Below are 23,244 nucleotides of genomic sequence, written 5' to 3' on the forward strand. Positions count from 1 at the left end.
ATTTTATATACTTACCTACATATAATCTATCTACAACAAAAAAACCCGCAATATAAAATAACTTTAACTTTGGCCATAACTTATCTTAACAAAGACAAAATTTTAATTCTATTAAATTTGATAAATTTAATAGCAATTCCAAAAAATTTTGAGTTTGAAATGTGAAAATAAAAAAAAAATTTAAAAATATAAATTCCCCAGGAAGCATAAAATTTCAGAAATTGAAGTAAAAATCCTAAAATTTTATACTACTAGTATATTTAATTGCGGTTTTGTGCTACACCTTGCATATACTCGATCGCCATTAACAAAATTTACAAATTTGACAAATTTGACGTCGAAGGACGTGAGGAACCTTACACTTTGTTTGATTAACGTACAACTTATAACTTTTTACATACAATACAGCGTATCTTTCAGCGGAACCATATGGTTAATATTATTTTGGTGTAATATACTGTAGTACATTAAAATGTTTGCTGGTTTTAGATTTTTCGTTTTGGCTCTTGTATCTTATAAAATGTACATTTAAAACTTTTTAAAATTTTATAGTAAATTTCTACAAAGATTTGTATAGAAATTTATTATTAACACTTTTATATAAAAATGTAATTTAAAACAATAAAATATAGGCCAATAACATGGTGTGATTCGCGAAATTAACTACACGCATTTTACTTTTATGAACAAAGATAGAGGTTACTGAATTTTAAATGTGTTATTGATCGTATAGTTTTCAAAATGTATTAGATAAAAATTTATGTGAATATAATAATATTGTGTACTTCTGTATAATATGAAAATTGGCAGGGTGGTCCGAAACTAGTACTGATGGGAGTGATTCCTTCCAATTTTTTAAGTACAAAAAAAAAAAAAAATTTTGAGAAGTTCTTTCACTTCCATATGAACAATTTTTTTCCTTTAAAAGTACTAAGAATGGCCTGCAATAATAAGAGTTTTAACCTAGTTCCGAACCACCCTAAATACACACAATTATGGCATATAGTATAAAAATGATTGACCTCAAAAGTTGCACAATACATTAACGTGAAGGTATCATTAATGTATTGGCATCTCTAAGCAATAGTTGAATATTTTGAAGTATAGAATTTTGAGTAACCTTTAAAAAAAATATTTAGCCTCTTTAAAGTGTTGGGGTTTCGAGAAAGTTCGGGCCAAGAGATGTTATTTTTTTTGTGCTTGAAGTTAAGAATGCACACCCACTATAAAACCTAGCACTCGTCAGTAAGGACCAGGGATCCGGTAGAAACTTAGGTAAGAAATTTAATGGACAAGTTGGGAGTTATAGAAATGCTTTTCAAAACTGTTGCATTCTATAGATCTCCTTGCCGATTATAGCCATTAACGTATCTTGTAAAAAATACTAGGTAACAACTAAGCGAAAAGACTGATGAAAGTCTGGGTGGTCGACACAACAGTCTACCATTTCGAGACACTTTACCGGATAATGCCTTGCGGAAGCATTCTGTGACAAACTCTAATGACACAAACTCTAATCTATAATTCAGAGTCTTTTTTAATATGGTTAATATATCAAAGGTAGAAAGAAAAGGAAAATACTTTTTCATTTCCACGGTAATAAGACATATTATTATATTTAAGTTTTAAGAGATACGAATTTCAGAAAGAAATAATATATCTTTAATTGTTATACATGTGTAAGAGTTGCATATTACAATATTGGCTAAACTATGGTTCTATTCTCATAATTCTAAGATGGTCGGCATTAAAATGAGAAAAATGTTCTAACAAATAAACTACTCGTAATTTCCAAAATTTACTTAAAGCACCCCATTTTATAAAACTGGAATCATGTCAATCAATTGGATTTACACTAGAACATTAATTTCGTTTTTAGTGGTTTGCCATTGTTTTAAGTGCAAATGCTTCATGATATTTTAACTTTTGCTTTGGGGTACCGGCATGTAGATGTCCACATATACGAATGTAGTGTGAAACGGTCAAACACCTAGAAAAATATATTTGTAATACTTGTATACATATCCGTATATGTATGTATATGTGTTTTTAATTTTTATGGCGATAATACTGTAAACTATCCACATGCCGCTTTTATGCTGATATTTTTGCAAAAATAAATTTTTTTTTTATTACAAAATTCATTTATAGAAAAATTTATTGAAAATTTATTGAACTTGAACATTTTCAAAATGGGATACTTGGAAATTCCTACTTTTTTTTGTGTTCGATTTAGTTAAATGCATATACATATACATTTTGTAAATGAACTTAGAACACGTGTCTTATTTGCTTAAGATATTAAAAAATTTTCTCTTCCTGCTGTACGTTTGTAAAAATTATAATTGAAAGAAATAATATGGCATAACGCTGTTGTCTCTGTATTGGTATAACACAAACCTATTTATTTAGGGAAAAGTTTTCAAAATTCAACATTCCTCTAAATGGATTGCATGTCACTAGATCTTGAACATTTGAGTACAATTCTATATTTGAGAATACTCATTATTAGCGGTTGTAACAAATTGATCGTTGGCAGATTTACCGTCGGTAAAATTAGTTACCAGTAAATTGAGGACAACTGCTACTTATCTTTACATATTTGTATAAAGCATATTGTTTTCATTCTCCATATTGTGGAAATATGTACATATCTACTTAACTAAATGAGGATTTAGAAATAATTTAATTATTTAGTAATAAGTCGTTTAGTACTATTTCGTAATCCAGCTTTCGGTCTAAAAATGAACTGGTAGGAAATAATGGTTCATATATAAAGGGTCAATTCGATAACAGGGTAATTACTAATAGTTCCTGTTTTGAATATTAGTAGTACTTTGTCAAATAATTTGACAACCTGAATTTAATATTCTTAGCCTAAATGTTGCAAACGGATAGACAGATAGAAAAAAGAAGAGATGTCTCCAAGAAATTCCATATCATTCGTTATTTTAATATTTTTATGTATAACTATAGTGTAAGGTAGATATCGATATATGAATGAGATATCACACCTGAAGGTACGGAGCTAGGGGGTACGGAACTAGTGTTAAAGATTTTGTGCGACGATTCCTTCTAGTAGTTTATGAAAAAAAATTGTTCGCGTGGCGGAATTCGGAAATCTAGAGATAGAGAAAATCTATTGGAAACTTATTATTGAATATATTGCGAGTATAATCCGCGAAAATTGCAATTAAATTTTGAAATATAAGGTATTTAAATAGAATAATAACAAAAAATAGTTGAAGAACGGCTTAGAACTTCCCGGCAAGTGGCTGGATAAATAATTTTTCAATTTTCTATTTTCTGGAATCGAAATTTTGTTCTGTATTTTTTATCTACCAATATTCATTTTCTCTGTCACTTGACATTCTGTACGTACATTTTTAATATTGACCAATTTTCGCTATTTTATCCAAACATTTGTTTTTTTCGTATTTTTTTGTATTTTTTTTATTTTTAAGCAATTTCCTCAAAAATTCTGTATCACTTGTACAAAAACCAAAAACAAAAAATGAAAAAATCATCTCCATTTTAATCGCTTAAATCAAATCATTATTAATATTTCAAAACTTAATGATCACATGAATATTTTAAAATTTAATTAATGCGAAACGAGTTTATTCTGATCGCGATTTCATAATATTGAAAGCTTTTTTTAACACACATATTATAAAATTCAGGGCAGCCTATAAATTAATTACCGGCCGGTGACTAAACTTTTAGTAAAACATGTTCTATATTTCTGCTTTTAAAACATTGGAATGGAAAGAATAAGGAAACAATGTAGGATGACTTAACAGCAGCGATGGAAAAAACAAATAAAAAAATTTAAATACTATTTAAATTCGAAAAATATAGCTATGTTGAATGTTTTCCCATTTATAGCAAATAGAGTGAGGTAAATTTATAGTTAGAAGATTAATCTAAGAAATTTTAGATTTTGGAAATTATAAATAAAATTATATCTTCTTAAAGTCAAATGAAATAGTCGATTTAGTCACAATGTAGACCTAGAAGTTTACAATTATTTTAAAAATTATTTTTGAACTTAATATTTTTTATTAGAATTGTATTTTAATTGTTCTTGAATACTTTTAACAGACAACATGAGTAATAAGTCTAAAAAATGTTTCTTTAAAGAAATTACAAAACAAAAACCATAATGTAGCCTTAATTAGGGATTGGAAATTTAGCTTCTCTTTTACTTGCACTCGTTTTAAGATAAAACCTCAAAGAAATTCTATAAAATTACATTTGATCTTACTTTTAGCCAAATATTTTTTTTTAATCTGGAAGTTTAAATATAATATAGTTGCGTGTCTTGAATTTGATTTCAGCAATAAAGTACTAAAATCCGATTCTATGACTGAAACTGTTTCTATTTAATATTAAGAGAATTTTATAATAAAAATTCTTATTTCAGTTTCGCGTTAGTCACACTGCATTGAATACTATTCAATAAAATTGGTTCAAACTAATGATTTGTTTAAAATAGCATTAAAATAGTTTGTGAAATGGAAATTTATTAAACACTTCCATTCATATATCAAATATTGCAAAAGATTGCATACCTTTAGGGTGAGAATTAATTCTATGTCAACTTTGTATGTATAAATTCATGTAAGTATTTGTATGTGTTTCAATTGAAATTTTATATTTTTTAATTAATTTTAAAATTACTTCAAGCTTTTTTCACACTTAAGGGAACATTTTAAAAGTGATCGCAGATTATTAATCAAAATTACTTAGTATTATGGGTATCTTGTTAACTAGTTTAATAACTTCACTGCTATTTGAAATTCAAATAAATTTTATAATTAGATTTTTGTAAGCTTCAAAATTTTATATTGCATTTTTATAATCGTACAATTTAATTTAATTTAATTAATATTTGGCTTGATTTTGTTTTGCTAAATTTCGTTCATGTAAATTATTTCCTTATTGCACTCATTAACTTTATAATCATTTACATACATACATGAATATTTTGACAAAGTTATTCACATTATTTCATTCTATTAAACTCACAATTGCAAATCAATTATTCTATTGCGACTATTGAAAACATTTTGATGTATAGTTTCTTCATATACTTTATTGATATTTTATATTAAAATTTATTATAGCATTATTATTATTATTATTATCACCGTTAAATTTAACCACCTCCGCCAGGAGTCGTTGGTGGAAATGTTGGAATTGGCGGGGGAGGTGGTGGTGGCGGCGGAGGTGGTGGCGGCGGTGGAGGTGGTGGTGGAGGAGGTGGTGGTGGCGGTGGTGATGGAATTGGAGGAGGAGGCGGTGAAGGAGGTGGTGTTGGTGGTGGTGGCGGTGGTGGTGGTGGTGGTGGTGGTGGTAAAGGTACTGGCGGCGGTGGTGGAGCCGGTTGTGGTCCAGGTGGTGAAATTGGTGGTACAGATGTTGTAGGTGTCGGAACAATAGTTGTAGTAGTTGGTGCAATACTTGTTGTTGGACTCACTGGTATAATAATAATTATTGGTGGCATTGTCGTTGCATTAAATTTATTAAAAAATATTGGTAGGAAACGTCCTTCAATTTTATTATCTGAATCCTTAATTACATTGTGTATTTTTTTCTTATATTGGTAGTATCCAGTATTAAATTTATATTTTTTAGCTAGAAGAAATGGAAATTTTTTTCTGTGCTTTTTGAGGATGTATTTACAAATTGAATTTCAATTACCCGATGTTTCATTATTAAAATTTATAAATAATGCAAGTAAAAAAATTAATATGCTAATTTTGTTCATTTTTTTTTCAATTAGAATGAGTTCACTGATTTTTTCTTCAATTTAATTTTTCACCAAAATTTGTTATTTAAATATTTGCCGTAATAAACACGTCTTTTTTGTATAAAACTTAACTTAAGACTGATTTTTTTCGAAAAATATACAACTTTTAATTTGAAATAAAAATATCAAAACTCTATTATATTTTTATTATTTAAGCATCTATTTCGCTCATATTATTTTTATAGCTGCTTTGTATTATTTCCATAAAGAAATAGTAAGAAAAATAAGATTCTAATATTGTTAGCCTTACAATTATGGCAAAAAAACATTTCACACCTTTCTTTTTATCCAATCTTTTATTAACATCTACTTTATTGTCTGTTATAGAGGATAGAATACGATTTTATGCAAAATTAATCTCATCCATGGTATACTTAGAATACGACTATTTTAAGAAGGAAAATTACTTTTCGTATGAATTGAAATTCAACGTATGCTGTACATCAAATATTCTAGTAAGAATAGGTATTTGATGTACTCTTGATTTAATGAAAATTAGTTTGGAAGATAACGTAGTAAATCAATATTGTTGTACTTACAATTTTAATTAAATTATGTGATATTATAATTTCCCTATAACAATATAAAAAAATCTGATGTGGTCAGCACATAACCGACCGCATTGTGTATTGTCTAGTTAAATGAAAGTGTTACAGAATATTATAAAAATGTCGGTTAAATACTTCTTTCCAATTTTTAGGACATTAGTAAGCTTATAGTTAACATACTTAGAAAAATGTAAATTTGGCTCTTAGTAGAGTTTCGCTTTGTGCTACCCGAATTCCCTGAAATGCTCGCCAGTTAGTTTCGGTAACAACCAGAACTCAAATATCAAATGTCAAGAAATTCTATCAATTAGTTCCGTAGATATAGTGAAAAATGTAAAATCGGCCCGCTATATAATATAATAGTTATATGTTCATTGCTTTAATACGAAGAACCTCAATATTAAATTTCAATGAAATCGGTCGATTATTTCTCTTTATATACGCAAAAATGTATATTTGGCCCGTAGTAAACGTCCAGTTGCTGACACCTGATTTCTTCCAAAAGTTAGGAGGTTTTGCGGCCGGTTGAGCGAAGCTTATATATGAAATTTCAAGCAAATCGGTTGAATAGTTTCTTTAAAATGATCAAAAATGTAAAACAGGCCCGCTAAAAAGTGCAGTTCCCGAGGCCTGATATATCCTAAAAGTTGATCGATCCGTGCCATGGTGGAAATAAACTTACATATAAAATTTCATAAAAATCGGTTCAGTAGAACTTGAGATACACGCGTGCACACACAGACCGACAGACGGACAGACCGACAGACCGACAGACCGACAGGTTGCTAAAAATAGTTTATTTACACTTCCCTACTATGGAGAAGTGCATTCCCACCGAAAACTCGATATGCAAAATTTGTTGCCATCACATAACCTACCTATTTTATACACAATACGGTCGGTAATAATTGAACGCGATATAGGGTAACGCGATAGGGTAGGCAAATTCTTTCGATGAGACGTAGTTTTAAAATGTTAAAAATTATAATAAATGAAGAGATCGATTTAACTCTTGATCCTGGATGGTTAAATTTGGCGTTAGTGCAGGTACAGAATGTTATGTCGATGGAACTGGATTCACTTATAAAATTCACGTGGAATGATTTACTGATGAATAAAATTATTGAGCACATTATAATATTGCAAAATCATCATAGAAGATCAGCTCTCCTTTTTAACCAAATTCGTACAAATGATTTTAGTATCACTGTTCCAATACTGGTGCAGATCAACAATAACTAAAACACAAATCTCAAAAGTTCTATTTTATTTAAAATAATTTTTATTTTAATAAAATGATAAGATTTTGTAAGTTTATAATTTTTTAAACTGAATTTTTATCATTTGCCTTATTCAATAGGAATAGTCGATAAAGTGGAATTTAGAGAACTGCTATTGTTGGTACTGTTGATGCAACAGCTGGTTGAGTTACTGGTGGAACTGGTCCAGGTTGTGTTGTTGGTGGATTTGGTGCAGGTGGTGTTGTTAGTGGATTTGGTGCCGGTGGTGTTGTTGATGGATTTGGTGCAGGTGGTGTTGTTGGTGGATTTGGTGCAGGTGGTGTGGTAGGTCCAGGTGGTGAAGTTGGTCCAGGTGGTGTAGTGGGCACAGGTGGTGAAGTTGGTCCTGGCGGTGTAGTTGGTCCAGGTGGTGTAGCTGGCCCAGGTGGAGTAGTTGGCCCTGGTGGTGTGGTTGGCCCTGGTGGAGTAGTAGGTCCAGGTGGTGTAGTAGGTCCAGGTGGTGTAGTTGGTCCAGGTGGAGTAGTAGGTCCAGGTGGTGTAGTAGGTCCAGGTGGTGTAGTTGGTCCAGGTGGAGTAGTTGGCCCTGGTGGTGTAGTTGGTCCTGGTGGAGTAGTAGGGCCTGGTGGTGTAGTTGGCCCTGGTGGTGTAGTTGGTCCTGGTGGTGTAGTTGGTCCTGGGGGAGTAGTTGGTCCAGGTGGTGTAGTTGGTCCCGGGGGTGTGGTTGGTCCAGGTGGAGTAGTAGGTCCCGGTGGTGTAGTTGGTCCCGGTGGAGTAGTGGGTCCAGGTGGTGTAGTTGGCCCAGGTGGTGGCGGTGGTGGTGGTAATGGAGGGGGAGGCGGTGGTGGTAGTGGAGGTGGTGGTGGTGGTGGTAATGGTGGTGGTAGTGGTGGCGGTGGAGGTGGTGGTGGTGGTACTGGTGGTATTATTGGAACTGTTGGTATTGGCGGTACAGGAGGTATTGTTGGTGGTATGGGTGTGCTCGGAATAGTCGTTGGTTGTGCTGTACTTGGCGTTATAGGTAATGGAGTTGTTGGTGTTGAAGATAGTGTACCAGCAGTTGGTAAAACAGATTCTATTGTAGGAAAGTTTAATGGGGAAGGCGGTAAAATTCTAATTGTTGCTGGTTTTGAAGTTGTGTTAAATTTTTCAAAAAATATTGGTAAAAACCGTCCTTCGCCTTTATTATCCAAGTTTTTAATATCATTATACGTTCTCTTTTTAAATGGGAAAAATTTTGTCCTGCCTTTTGTTTTACCTAAAAGCAAGTAATTAATTGTATTTTTTTTTTGTTTCTTTTAATATGATTTTATTCAGAGGTGTGCTGGTAAAACGATTTTAACACGGTCACATATTATTATGATAGATAAAACAATATCGTCATATTAACACTTAGTATAAAAATAAATACATTATCAATAATAAAGATGAGATGGTCAATAATAAAATATTTTAATACAAGAATTACTATTAGCCCGTATATTATACTCTTCGATAATGGATCAATTAAATTATGGATGTATCGAAGTACAGTTAGTATTAAATTGCTCGAATTTTCGTTGGTTATAAATTTAATTGTTATATTTTCTGAACGTAATTTTTATGTCGTTCAAATGTGAGATACCAGAAAATAATTTAAAAAAAAAAACACGGTAAGTTTTTAATACGATCTTTAACTACCAAACTAATTGGTTCAAGAAATTATCGAATTGGTTTAAGAAATTTATCTGTCACTTTTTAGCACGATTTACTGAAAATCTTTGAGTAGACCATAGAACTTTCGATCGATCTTCAAAGATTATAATAAATTATGATATTTTTTATTTTTCTACTCATTAGGGGATAATATTATACAGTCCGATTTTCGGTAAGGTTCACGTTTAGATGCTCATAGGTAAAAGCTGCGTCGTACATATCCTTGTAATTGAGTTTAAGGTGGTGTATGCTTTTACTTTTGAATTTAAACATTTTGAATTATATAAAATACTACTTTGATATTCGTAATTTATTAAAAAATTTAAATAATAGATTTTATTATGAAAAAATTTCTCGAGCACACCTCAGACGAATACAAATCAACATTTTAATTACCCGGTATTTCACTGTTTATTTGGAGAATAACGACTAATATAATGAATATATTGATTTTGTTCATTGTTAAATTATTTATTTTAAAAAGGTACTCAGTTTTAATTGAATAAACTAAACTATATTACTTAAAGAAGATACGTCTTTTTGATACAAAATTAAATATAGAACTGAAATTTTTCGAATAATGTGAGCTTTAATATAAAATAAAAAATTAGGATTTCTATTACTTATCTTAAAAAAATTTGAGTATATTGATCCATTTAATTTTTCAAAATTTGGTAAAAAATGAAGAGCAGAATAATATCTTGTATAATAATGTGACATTTATGACTTAGAATTTTAGTAAAAACACTAAATCTTTTTTATTTTTTCTTCGATATTATTTTACAAACTTACATAAATGCCTACAGAAAAAAACCCAAAAAATAACATATAACATAGCCTTAGATATAACTTTTCTTAACCGAGAAAAAAATTCAATTCTATTAGGTTCGAAAATTTTAATAGTACCTAATTCCAAAAATTTTTATGTTGGAAATTTTGAAATAAAAATTTTAATCATATAAAACCCAGGAAGCCAAAATTTCAAAAATTTTAGCAAATTCCAAAAAACTGATATCATTTATGTTCTGTGTTATGATCATTACTTTAAGTCACTCATTATGCTTATAAACGAGTAGAAAAGCGTAAGAAGCTTTTTGCTTCTTGCTAGTTGGTTAATCAACATGACACTCATGACTTTTCAGTTATATTTTTAATAATTTATAGAGCAATTTGGAAGAATATGCTTCGTTTATTCCAGAATTATTTTATGGATTGTTGCTCTATATAATAAAATACTGTACGTAGCTCGTGTTTACAAAAATTTTATAACATCAAATGTTGCCTGGTTTTATGTCTGCTTGTTTTCGCTTTTATAAATATAGGGTGTGTTTTTTTTTTTTATATGTGAATTTTGATTTTTCTTATATTTTGCTCACTTTTTGGCATACATGATTTGCTGTGGTAAATCTTTTGGAATAGACTCGCTACCATAAGCCTTTAAATATAAATTTGAATAACATTACCAAACCCCTCAATTTACTTTTATACATCAACTATTTGCTTTATAGATTTAAACTTTATTGTTATTAAAAAAATAACATTATTTTAAAAAAATAAATTTATCAAATTACTTCAAATAGACCACTCACTTGATTCTTTTGGAATCTAAGCTCTTAATGTTACTGGTGACACGCGGTTAACAATATTCTGCAAAATGCGACATTTCCATTAGCTAAACTCATGTATTCCACCATTTTAAAAATTTTTTAAATATTTCTAAGCTGTATCGTATATACTCAAAAAAACAACCTATAAATATTTAACTTATATTTACATTTAAAAAATTTTTAAATTCACGTTTTTATTATTTTATAAATGTGATTTAGAACAATGTAGAGCCATAAATATAACAGTTATATTGGGGGATTCTAGACATGAGTTATACAATAATACTTTTTCGTTTTCTAAATAAAAGATGGAGGTTACTGAATTCTAAATCTATTATTCGTCGTATAATTTTCATATAATTTTTATAAAAATACTTACGATTATGTATAAAATATAATATATACATATATATTTATAATACAAGAATGATTGATCCAAGAGGTTATTGTAGATGTCAACCTTTTCTTTTAAATTTCATTAAAAATGCTTATGATTAACAAGCGATAGTGTAATCAATATGTCCCGTCGCTTGAATAAAAACTTGTAGTATGTACAAATTTTTCATTTTCCATTTCAAATTTTGGGACGTGCTGTAATAACTTGGGTGCCTATCATTATATGAGAAATTTTGCGTTAATCTGTTGTTTTATGTGCTTTCGTCGATTACTGCTAAGTTACTATTATTCATGTTGCATTTGAAGTTATACAAAATTTTTTTTTTGAACTATAATTTTCACAGTATCTATGTAGCTACTTAAATATTCTTTTATGCAAATTAATTGTTTAGTTCGAAAAGTTGCAGTAGGCAAATAACTTTCTCAACAAAAATAATAGATTCATAAAACCAACTCACAGCCTCGGATTAGTGGCGAGGTTATGTGGAGGCCCTATGTTCCCTCTGGGAACTTTGAAGGAAAAAAAAATGAATTTGAATAATTATATTCCTGTTAATTACCATACATTTACGATTTACAGAAATTGTACCTTAAAATCTATAAAACCTTATTACTGAAAAACAATGTTTTCCAACATACAACAACAATCTACTAAAGCGGCTGTGAATGTAAATTTATTGATTATGTCCAAAATGGAATAATTGGAAAATCCAAACTTTAATATTTGTGTTCAGTGTAGATGGATCCGACTAAAGAATCGACTCAAATGTATGTATTATTTTTTTAAGATTTTAAACATGAAAGTTCTTTCTATTTGGTTTTGAAAATTTTTTTTTCTTACTAAAGAAATTGAAATTTCCACTCCCTAATTAAATTATGATTCAATTCTAAAACGATAAAAACAAATTATAATTGATATAGATGGCTATTGACAATAATGTCAATTCAAGAATATTACAGTTAAAATTCTAGTTATTATTTTTTTTTTTATTTTGTATTCATTCAGGCAATAGTTTGCTTTATGGTAGCTTTCAAAATTCTTCAAATAGTTTGTTTATTGTTGGTTTATTTGTTTTTGATATTTTAAGTACAGGTGCTCTTGAATAGTGCTTTTAAGTACGGCTGCTCTTAAATAATGATCATAAAAGTGTTACATGTAGAATAAATCAGTTACAAAATGAAAAATAGAAGCGTGATTACTTGAATACATGTTTTAATTAATTTAAATTTTATACTCAATTATTGTTATAAATGTTTATTGTATAAAAGTGTTTATGTAAGTGTAATAAACACTTGAAATAATTTGCATGAAGAAATCTCCTATAATCAACCCTCTTTTTTTTGTATAGGCATATTCGTGTTAAAATAGTCGCCCTTCTGTGGTGAATGCAATAGACAAAATTCAATGAAATTCTACTGTATTTCTTCCGTAGTTTCTCTGAAGTTTGTTTATTTAAAAATGTCCTCTGTTTTATGGAAATGGAATATATTCAAAAGTCTTCATTTTTAAGATCTTGTTTGTGTTGGCACGATAATATTCATGATCCGAACAAAATTGTCCTGGTAAAGTGTGAATATCGTCGTCTATTATATCGTTGAACAATAATCACAGAGGTAGTATTTTTCTAACGTTCCTTCCATTTCTGTATTGCCTTAATTTGTACGCCCTAGCCCAATCAAGGTGATATTCATATTTATAAAACTTTACTCTTAAAAATTTGATCTCTTTCCTATTTCATGTAAACTTATAATTCTCAAGATTTTCATTGAACAATTTTTTCACAAACCATTGTTTAAAAGTTTATTCTGAATCTTAGTCTATATTTCAATGCCAAATACATACAACCGTATGTGTGCCCATTATTACTAAAGCTACTAAAAGAAAAGCTACTCAAAATTTTTTAACAATAATATTCGGATATAATAATTACGATAAAAATATTGCTATAAATTTTTCTCTCTTTAGAAAATGGTGAACCCAGGTAAAAATCATAAAATGTTTGTATGAGAATAATATCTTATAACTTATTTTTTCAAAAAGCTGTTTTAAATAACATGAAAATCTGTTAAGTTTCTCCGATATCTACATTCTCATAAGAACAGAATTCAGAAACAAGTTTATTATATTATTCATTATAGTTATTTTGCATACTTTAAGGAGTATGGAGAAACAAAAACTTCACAAAAATTCTTAATATATATTTTTGGTTATTAATTTAGAATGCTAAATAGAAGCCTTTATATATAGAAGAATATAAAAATTCAGTTAATTTTAGTTAGATTTTAAATTAGTATGAATGCATGGTTATTTTCTGGGGTATACGTGTTTTTGTTGGAAACAACATAATAACAAAACAAATAATATGGTTTTTTTATAACAAAAATCTTATATATGAAAATTAAAGTGTATGTTTGTAAACTCTGTTAATAAAACTATTAGGAAATCCTTATAAAGCTTCGGGAATGCCTTGAATTTATTCAAATATGGTTTATGAAAAAAAATTCTGTTCACTTTCAAAAACTATGCTAAAATAGTAAAAATTGCCTGAAATAGTTTTTACCATCCGTATTGCATACAAATAAGGAAATTTTATGTACAGGTGCTTTTCTATCAAGATTTGGGATTTTGGTGGGAAACCACCTATAAATTTGTTAATAGTGATGTGCTGAACATATCAGTTATAGTGGAAGTATTCCAGGTCTCCAACATATTATTGAAAAAATTTTTGTGTAAAATAAAAATTAATTGTGTGGATTACGATTTTTCTATGTTGCAATGCTTTTCAGATGACGTATAATTAGCAAGATTATCTTGAATTTTATTTTGCATCAACCATATTGTGGTTAACACAAAATCTCCGTGACCCTTCTATATTCAAAACTCTTTTCCATATGCTACTTTGTATTGGTTCTTTATTCCTAAATCCCAAGTGTAGGTGGTATACGAAAGTCCAAGCAGTATATAGGTTACACATTAAAAGAAATTGAGAGCATATCGATTCAGCCAATATAATTTTACTAATTAGGTACATATGAGAATTTTTCGATAATCATTAATATTTTATATTTCTAACAAGCACCGTTATTTTGTAATACAATGAACCCGTTTTGTTTATTCATCGTTTAAATTTGTGTTTAAAATTAAATGAGAATCAGATATGGAAACCGGTTTTAGAATAAAAATAACAGTGATAACAAAAACAAAAATTAAAAAAATTTGTTTATGGACCTACCAAAAATCACTGGCTTTTATTTTTAATTAAAAATTTCTAACAGGGTTATATAATTTTTGCCTCTGGCCTACGGCCTAGTCAACTAAATTATCACATAATATGCAATTCAAGACTAATAATTGAAGCAGATGCAATGATTAAAGTTATAACCATGTTTCAACAAATAAAATTCTTTAATAAATTGAGTTCTTTGATAAATCTTAACATTTTTATTTTAATTTTTCTTCTATTCTTTGTTTGTGACGTAGTTATTTCTGTTTATAATCAATCAGGCATTAATTATAGGTTAAGAATGCGTCAGTAAAGCGTGTGTTCATAAATTAGTTTTTAATTATTTCAAAAATATTTCGATATTTTGTTTTTGGCAGAAGTCTTTGACCTTAGAAAAGAAAAAGGCAATAATAAATTAAATAATTATTTTATAAGTTTTTATTCATATACACACATATACGATTAGCTACTTCGGAATAGAATCCATCAATCATTTACTGTAGAAAGAAATTGTTGGTTTCGATTTATAAGGGACTGTTGAATTGAAAATTATGCGTGGAAGAAAAAAATCTTACTCTATTTAGAGTCTCGAAACAAAAGATTGGTTACTATCATACCAAAAATCATGTAAGTGAAATATGAGCCCAGAGCTTATGAGCTATTTAAAAAATAATTGCATTATGTCTGTAGATGCAATCTTCATAATTCCAATTGTAACAAAATAAATTAAAGCTGTTACAAGAAATAAAGGAAATTTGAACAAATTTATTTTAGAATTTTTCCTATAACAGTCTAAGACTTAGGAATTGGTCAAAACTTTTGAATTTACTTGATTTAAGCGTTAATTTATTCTTGTTTTCAGTAATTTTTGTTACGCCGAAAAATTGATCTGTTATAAGATTTTCTACAATACTAAATAAATGTAAAATTTTTATTTTAACGGAAATGACGTATTTTCTACATGATGTGTTCTTGATCATCCATCCGGTCAAATTTGTCCTTCAATTAATATCATGGTTAAAGTACTGCGACGGTTTACTAAAAAATATATTGTAGAGTTCATATTTTTTAGATGATAGAAACATTGTTTTCATATTTTTTAAAAAGATTTTCCATATTTATTTCAGATTTAAGATAATTACAGTTATTCGCCAATTTCAAGGTTGTCATTCCATTTTCATAAAAAAAAATTCATAATTTATACTGGATTTATACTGGAACTGTAGTTGGAACAGTTGTTGCAGTTCCCGGCGGACTTGGACTAGTTGGCGGTGGTGGTGATGTCATTGTTGGTGGTGAAGTTGCTGGTGGACTAGTAGTTGGTGGGCTAGTTGTTGGTGGGCTAGTTGTTGGTGGACTTGTTGGAGTCATAGTTGGAATTGTCATAGTCATTGGAGCTGGTGTAGTCGTTTTAAATTTATTTATAAATCGTTTACGATCATTATCAATATTGTTGTTGTTGTTGTTGTTGTTATTACGATTATTATTAGCTTCATTCATTCTTCTTCTAAATGAATTATATCGTCGATTGGATTGAAAATCTCTATCTGAAAAAAAGAAAAAAGAAAATATTGAATTATTTAATATTATAGACTATATAATGATTCCTGAAAATGGAAAAAATATTCATTCTATAATACTCTTCGTTTTTTAATATCGTAATCGCTTGTAATACTAATTCAATTCAGCTTATGAATGTTAATTGTTAAGTGAGGTTCCAATGTGGTATTTCATCTCCGATATCGGGGTGAATAAATAAACTTATGGAACTAATCCAGCTTATCGCGACATTTTGATAAAGATATATCGTAAAAATTTTTAAAATATTTTAACATGAATAAACGGTTTTGGACAAAATAATTTGATTTCAATTAAATTAATCATTTAAGTAAGGTTTCAATTTTAAGTTTTGTTGGAAATCATTACTGCGTAATAGTTATACTGCATGTGGAATTAGTTCTCAACCTTACTTGACTAGCTTTGATGACTTTAATCTTTGGTAATCCAAGAACGTTAACTTTTAAAAATACGTTAAGTTGGCTGTGGAGCAGACTTATTCAACTTATTTAACATAGTCTATTTTTGGATATTATAGAATAAGACTTACCACGAGAACTGTTTATGGTTATTATTGAAATTAGAACAATACAAATAATTAATTTTGTTCCTTTCATCTTGCACAGAATTAAAAAAATTTTAGTAAACGTTTTAGGAATAAGTTACGTCTATTTTCTATAAAATATTTTTGTTGACTAAATCCAAGTTGGAATTAATTTTGCAATATAATATAGAAAATTTAGAATTTTAGAAAGATGAAAAAAAAAAATTTATTTTGTATTTTTTTTTTGTTTTTTTTTTTGTTAATGAATATTAAAGAGCAAAAGAAATTATCACCAACATTAAGGTGCCCATTAAAATAAAACAAACGATTTTACATTGGGAAAAAGAATGTTATAAAACCAATGAGAAAAATTTACAATTATAATTAATTTATCGCGAAAATTTATTTCAATAGTATGTAAGAGCTAGTTGTGAGTGAGCCCAAATAAAAACATATTTTATTAAAAACTTTTATATAGAGAATTTTGCACAAAGAGGTGTTGGTCTTTTGAAAAAGTGTTATAGTTGAATATATATAAAAAAATAGCAAATTTTGCATGACTTGAAAGCACCATTTGTGAGATATTATTAAAAGAACACCGCAATCAGCTTGCTTCGTTTCAAATAGCAGCTATTAAATATTTTTACATCATACATTTATGGATATTGTTCATGAATTTAAGACATTGTGATTTTTTCAATAGCAATATTCGTCTATATGCAATTCTATGAAGAAATCTTCGTTGTTTATTTCTAAATATGAAGAAAATTACATTTCTTATATAAATCTTACGTTAATAGTGCTATAGAAAATATAACAATTGCTGCTCTTTTATTAGATTGGCTTTAGTTTTTAAAAGAAACGCCAGCGAAAGCAACCTAATGATTTTAGAGCTGAAATACTAAAATGCGGAACAAAGTAACTAAAATCCATGTGATAGTTTATTAGTAAGTTACTGAAAATTTGGATTTTCGTATGGCAGCTTTGACTTTCGTATGGCATAATATTTATAATATATAAGTCAACATTTAGGCGTGACTTTTGCGAAGCACTATGTCTTGGTTTTGTACATGCTTAGGAGTAGTCATTTTAATCTTTATTGCTACAAATTTATTTCACGAAACAAAAAATATAAAATTTTTTTTATGAAATATTTTAGTCATAAATCTAAGGAGGCCAAATTTTATTTTAATGTCGTAAATAGCAATAAACCAATAGCAATAATTTTCAATTACTCTAAAATAATTTGAACATGCCTACATATTAATTTATAAAGCAATAAATTTTATTATAGTTTTCAAGATAATACCAAATATTTTTTGCATATGCTTAGGCGTCACAAAAACTTTTTCCAAGTTGAATTCACTTCATTCTTTCTATTTGATAAGAATTGAAAACTATTCTTAAAATACTGCAAAATAAAGAAAAGTGGAATGAACTAATAAAATTAAAAATAGCTTTACAAATTTAATTTCCGTTTCAATTCTGAAAGAGTATTATAGTGATCTTTATGAACACTATACCTTTATTTGGGACGCCAATAATAAAAATACGCTAGAATTATGGTGAATCAAACAAATTCATATTGTGAATCGTGCTGTAAATTAAGGATAACATAAAATTTTTAAATAATTTTTATTCCTTCCATCTTAATGTCTGCATTGTAGTTTGTGCTCATATTCAGGGCTGTTGTGCTCACATTCAGAACATTTGACATTGAATATTTGCATAAGGTTAATGTTTGTGAGTTAATAGAACGTATACGAGAACTGGTAATTGAGCAATTCACCATGTCATTTAAGTCAAACAAAAAAAAATTTAGTACACATATTCGCAATTAATTTTATTGCTATTTTGATTGGGAGATTGGGATCAACATAAAATTCGGAAAAGATTTTTTACATGTTATATTTTGGGAAAAAAAAAAAACAAAAGAATATCTTGTATTTATAACGGTTTGCAAACACAAACCCAATTTTAATTACAAAAGAAACACAAAAACAGCAAAAAAGAAAAGCAAAATATCCAATGACGTCAATGTCTTTGATAGATTAATTTAATAAACATTAAAATAATGGATCCCAAAAATTAATCTTGTCATAGAAAAGACGAAAAAAAAAACAGAAAAAATTAGCAAAATCTTAAAATTTTATTGGTAGACTAAGAAAAAAAATCTGTTTTAATAATGAATTCGCGTATAATAAATCAAATCGACAACAAAAAAAAGTTTCTCAAACGCACGTGTGTTACATTTTTTACACAAAACGTGCAATACCTTTTAAAACTTAGACCTGATTTTCAAATGCAAAATGCTAGACATGGAAAATGCATGAATTAGACGAAAATCGAAAAGCGAGTTTAGTTATTCTTATTGCAAAATTCCTAATTAGTTTTCCCAAAAGAACAAAGTTAACCATAATTTTGCATTTGTTTATGACCCCTAATTGCTTTCGATAAATAATGGATTCTGTTAAATTATACAAGTGTTCAATAAAAATTGTGGCAAAGAGCTATTAGCTCGTTCAAGATCTAACAAGATCTAAGATCAAAATTTTTATGTGCACTAAATAAAAATGTATATTTTGCACATATTCCCAAAAATGCTTCTGGTGACCCTGCTGCTAATTGAGGTTTCCAAGTTACAAGGATAGTTACTGATTGGTTTTTGCCGCAATATTCTGTCAGGTATGTTGGTTTGCTAAAACATAAATATTATAAAAATAATACAAATATTTTTATTATTATTGTTTATTAGGTTTCCAAATACAAACAGTGTTATTAATCTAAAATTGTCGGATAAAATTGCATTCCACATTATTGATTTTAATTTGGTAACATTTTTTACAACCTTAAAATTAATATGAAATGCTATTTTCCATTATATAATAAAATTTGATTAACCATTAGGTGTTGTAGGTGGAAATGTTGGAATTGGAGGAGGTGGTGGAGGAGGTGGTGGAACAGGGGGTGGAGGAGGTGGTGGAGCTGGTGGAGGAACAGGAGGTGGAGCAGGGGGTGGGGCAGGTGGTGGAACTGGTGGTGGAACAGGTGGTGGAACTGGTGGCGGAACAGGTGGTGGAACAGGTGGTGGTACTGGTGGTGGAACGGGCGGTGGAACAGGTGGTGGAAAAATAGGTGGAATAATAGGAGTTGTTGGGGTTGTTGGTGTAATTGGTGGAATTGTTATTGTTGTAGGTAATGGCGATGGAATTGGTATAGTGATTGTTGATGGTGCTCCAGTAGTAGTTGAAAATTTATTCATTATAAATGGTAAAAAACGTCCTTCAATAGAATCAATTTCATTTAAATAATTTTTTCTTCGGAATGCATTGTATTTGCGATTATATCGAATATTTTTCACTAAAATAAAAATACAAAATTTAAATTCTCTTATTTGTTATCCTTTTTTTTAACAATTCAATTACCTGAAAGGCTATGCGCCGTTTTCATTAAAATTAATACGATAAAAATTGATGTAATCCTCATTGTTCCTCTCTTATTTGTAATAATTCGAAAATATTTTAATTAATTTCATATTATATCACGAAATTGTCGAAGTCAATATTCAATTCAGTAGTAATTTTTTTTTATTAGGAATACGTCGTTCTGCTGGTAAAAATATTTATAGACTGAAAGATAACTGAGAAATTTATTTTTCGTCTTATGCTAGAAAGAACGGTGATTATTTCGATTTGTTTTTTTTTTTTTTATGATTGTCTGAAACTTTTATTTTTCGCAAAAAAAAAAAGACTATTCACATTGTAGAATAGAGGAGGGAAGTTTCTTTAACCTAATATTTTGAATAGAGTTTTCGCTAATATCATATGGGAGAAGTTGGTGCTGTGTTAAAGCTAAATGATTTAAAATCCGAAATCCTGAAGCCAAAAGAACGAAATTTGTCTCATTTCAATTTTAGAATAAGAATTCTTTCCACGTTCAGCCCTCTTCATACCTATGCGAGAAATAAGACTTAGGGATTCTTCGTGCAATCTACTTATGGGATTGCGCTTTTTTGAAGAAAACCAAGCTCTATTAAAAAAATCTCTAATTTTCAACATATTCCCAAAAACTCAAATTCAAATTCATTTCAATTGGCTAATCCCAAAAATTGATAAAACCATCTCATCGTCGATAAAAGCTCATATATAAATTTTCGTGAAAATCGATTTACCCGAACTTGGGATACTGCGCAGACAAAACGGACAGACATACAGAGATCTGTAAAAATAGTTAATTTATGCTTCCCCAAAGAAACACATTTCTGTCGAAAGCTCGACATGTGAAATCGGGTGCCATCACATAACCTCCCTTATTGAACGGAATGCAGTCGGTAATATAGTTATTTATCTTATTTAACTCACTTACTTACTAAACCGTCGAATTCGGCCATTATATTGAAGATTCTTTCAGTCTTTTTTATGTTAGCCTAAATATATGCAATATTTTAGTAAATCAATGGAAGAGTGCTACTTTAGCATCTATTCGTATGATCCGAATTTACTTATTTTGGTCGGATTTATAAGAACAAAGAAAATTTTTCTTTTAACATAATCGTAAAAAATGTATCAAATTTTGAATAATTTATAAGTATACCAAATTACAGCCCTAGATAACATACTATCACATGGTGTGATCTACTTTATCATACACATGGCAGTTATTTTTATACGAAAGTTAATATTTTTTACTATTCGTAATTATATGCAAAATTTGTAACTATTTTGATGCTAATAAATTTTAGGAAACTTTTATTTCAATCGTCTTACGTTTTATTTCAATCCCGTGATATCGTAACACAATAGAATAATTTTTTACGATATGCACAAAAATTTTATGTTTGTTAAAGAATTAGTGATTCTTTAGAATTGCTTATAAAAAAAAAAATACTTAGTTATAGAGTTGATCTTGAACATTATAGGGTGGGATTTAGTTCTTTTTCTTGTATTGGATAAAAATATTTACCAGTTTTCAATAAATTTTTTAATACTTTTAAAGAAAATTTTTTGAAAACTCTTTTAATGAAATCATTTGAAGTTTCTAACTTAAGTCTTTTGTTTCTTGCATTTGGTTTACCTTCTGATTTCGTCTAATATTTTAGAATTCCAAAACTCTCCTCATACGATTTCTTATTTAACACATTCCTTTTAGTGTATTTTGATCTTTTTACATGCGTCTAAGTACAGCAACCCAATTGGAATAGCAGAATAATTATTGTTGAAGCACCTGTTGCCTGCAGTGTGTATATAGGAATAACACTCTCTTCACATAGGAAAAAAAATTTTGGAAATTTTGCTCAGGCCGCATTAGAAACCAATTACCAAAGGAATATTTTTCATATTTTGTAAAATCTTCTCTAATATTTAAAACGAATAATGATTTTCGAAGAACGTTTGCTTAAAATAATTTTTATTTTTATTAATGGGATTGATTTTTAAACTTTTGAAAATTGGAGATTTGCGAAAAGCGCAAAAAAACAATATGTAAATAATTTATGAGAATGGTGGAAGCGAAAGAAAAAACTAATAAAACTCTGTCACCTTCTGTTTAATGTGATTTTTTCATTTCTATTGTAAATCATTTTGTGATTGTAAGACGTCTGCAATTAGCAAAAGAAATACAAAATATTTGAAAATTAAAATTTTTAAGTTTTTATTAAAATCAATCAACTTACAGCCTACGGCTCAATTCTTTAAACTTTAATTCAAACATTCTAAATTTCATTTGTTTTCTTGTTTTTTTTTTTGGAGAATGATATAGTTTCAAAAATATTTAAATATAACTTGATGGATGTGTTAGTGTTGAGGTGGTTGTTGTAGGAATTACTGTGGGACTTGTATTAGGAGTTGTTTATGATGACATTGTTGGTATTAATGGGGGTTTTACAATGGGACTTGTAGGAGGACTTGCATTTGGAGTTGAAGGTGTAAAAGTTGGTGGAATAGTTGTTGCAGTTGGACTTATTGGGATTGGCACGGTAATTGTTAGCGGTGCCCCTGTTGTTGTTGTAAATTTATCCATTATCATTGGGATGAAACGTCCTTGAATACCATTATCTTTATTTGTATGTATTTTTTCACGAAATATCTTATAGTGACCATTGTTTTTGTTATTCTTAACTAAAATCATTTTAAATGAAAAATTAAAAAAAAATTTTTCCTTACATTTTCAGTAAGTGTTTGTTACCGGAAATGCAACTTATTACATTGACCAATAAAAGAAGGTATATTGTTACTTTTATGCTTTTCATTTTGGAAATATTTTTAATGATTTTAACGTGATTCTCATGGAATCTTTACTTTTTGCAGAAAGATTCGGATTGTGATGCAGTACAAATTTTTTTCAATCCTCACAAAACTTTTTGACAATTCGTACAAATTAACTAACTAAATTGTTTAAATTATTTTTCAAAACTAAAATTTTTTATATAAAATTTTTAGCTTTTATTTACAAAAGAAATGAAAGTTAGGACGTAGTCTTCAAAATAATGAAAATATTTTCTTCTTCTTTATTACCCTTAACTATTAAAATTGAAAATTTTTGAATAAGCTATTAAATTTATTATAAAAATATATAAACATTAATAAAACAAAAAATATTTTGAAATACACTGTACAAAATTA

The 23,244-nt window shown here is 28.6% G+C and overlaps 2 protein-coding genes across 2 annotated transcripts; both read right to left on the bottom strand.

The window, feature by feature from the left end:
* Positions 1-7,744: 7,744 nt before the first annotated feature.
* LOC129619387 (uncharacterized) lies at positions 7,745-19,439 on the bottom strand. Its single transcript, XM_055534640.1, has 4 exons — positions 19,396-19,439; positions 19,159-19,322; positions 15,739-16,070; positions 7,745-8,818 (listed from the first exon to the last, which is right to left on the bottom strand). Exons 1-4 carry the CDS (start codon positions 19,437-19,439, stop codon positions 7,745-7,747), a joined length of 1,614 nt encoding a protein of 537 aa, XP_055390615.1.
* Positions 19,440-19,520: 81 nt separating this feature from the next.
* On the bottom strand, positions 19,521-20,110 carry LOC129619388 (inverted formin-2-like). Its single transcript, XM_055534641.1, has 2 exons — positions 20,050-20,110; positions 19,521-19,984 (listed from the first exon to the last, which is right to left on the bottom strand). Exons 1-2 carry the CDS (start codon positions 20,108-20,110, stop codon positions 19,521-19,523), a joined length of 525 nt encoding a protein of 174 aa, XP_055390616.1.
* Positions 20,111-23,244: the final 3,134 nt, after the last annotated feature.

This window comes from Condylostylus longicornis, unplaced genomic scaffold (assembly GCF_029603195.1).
Source record: "Condylostylus longicornis isolate FDR11 unplaced genomic scaffold, ASM2960319v2 ptg000013l, whole genome shotgun sequence".
NCBI lineage: Eukaryota > Metazoa > Arthropoda > Insecta > Diptera > Dolichopodidae > Condylostylus > Condylostylus longicornis.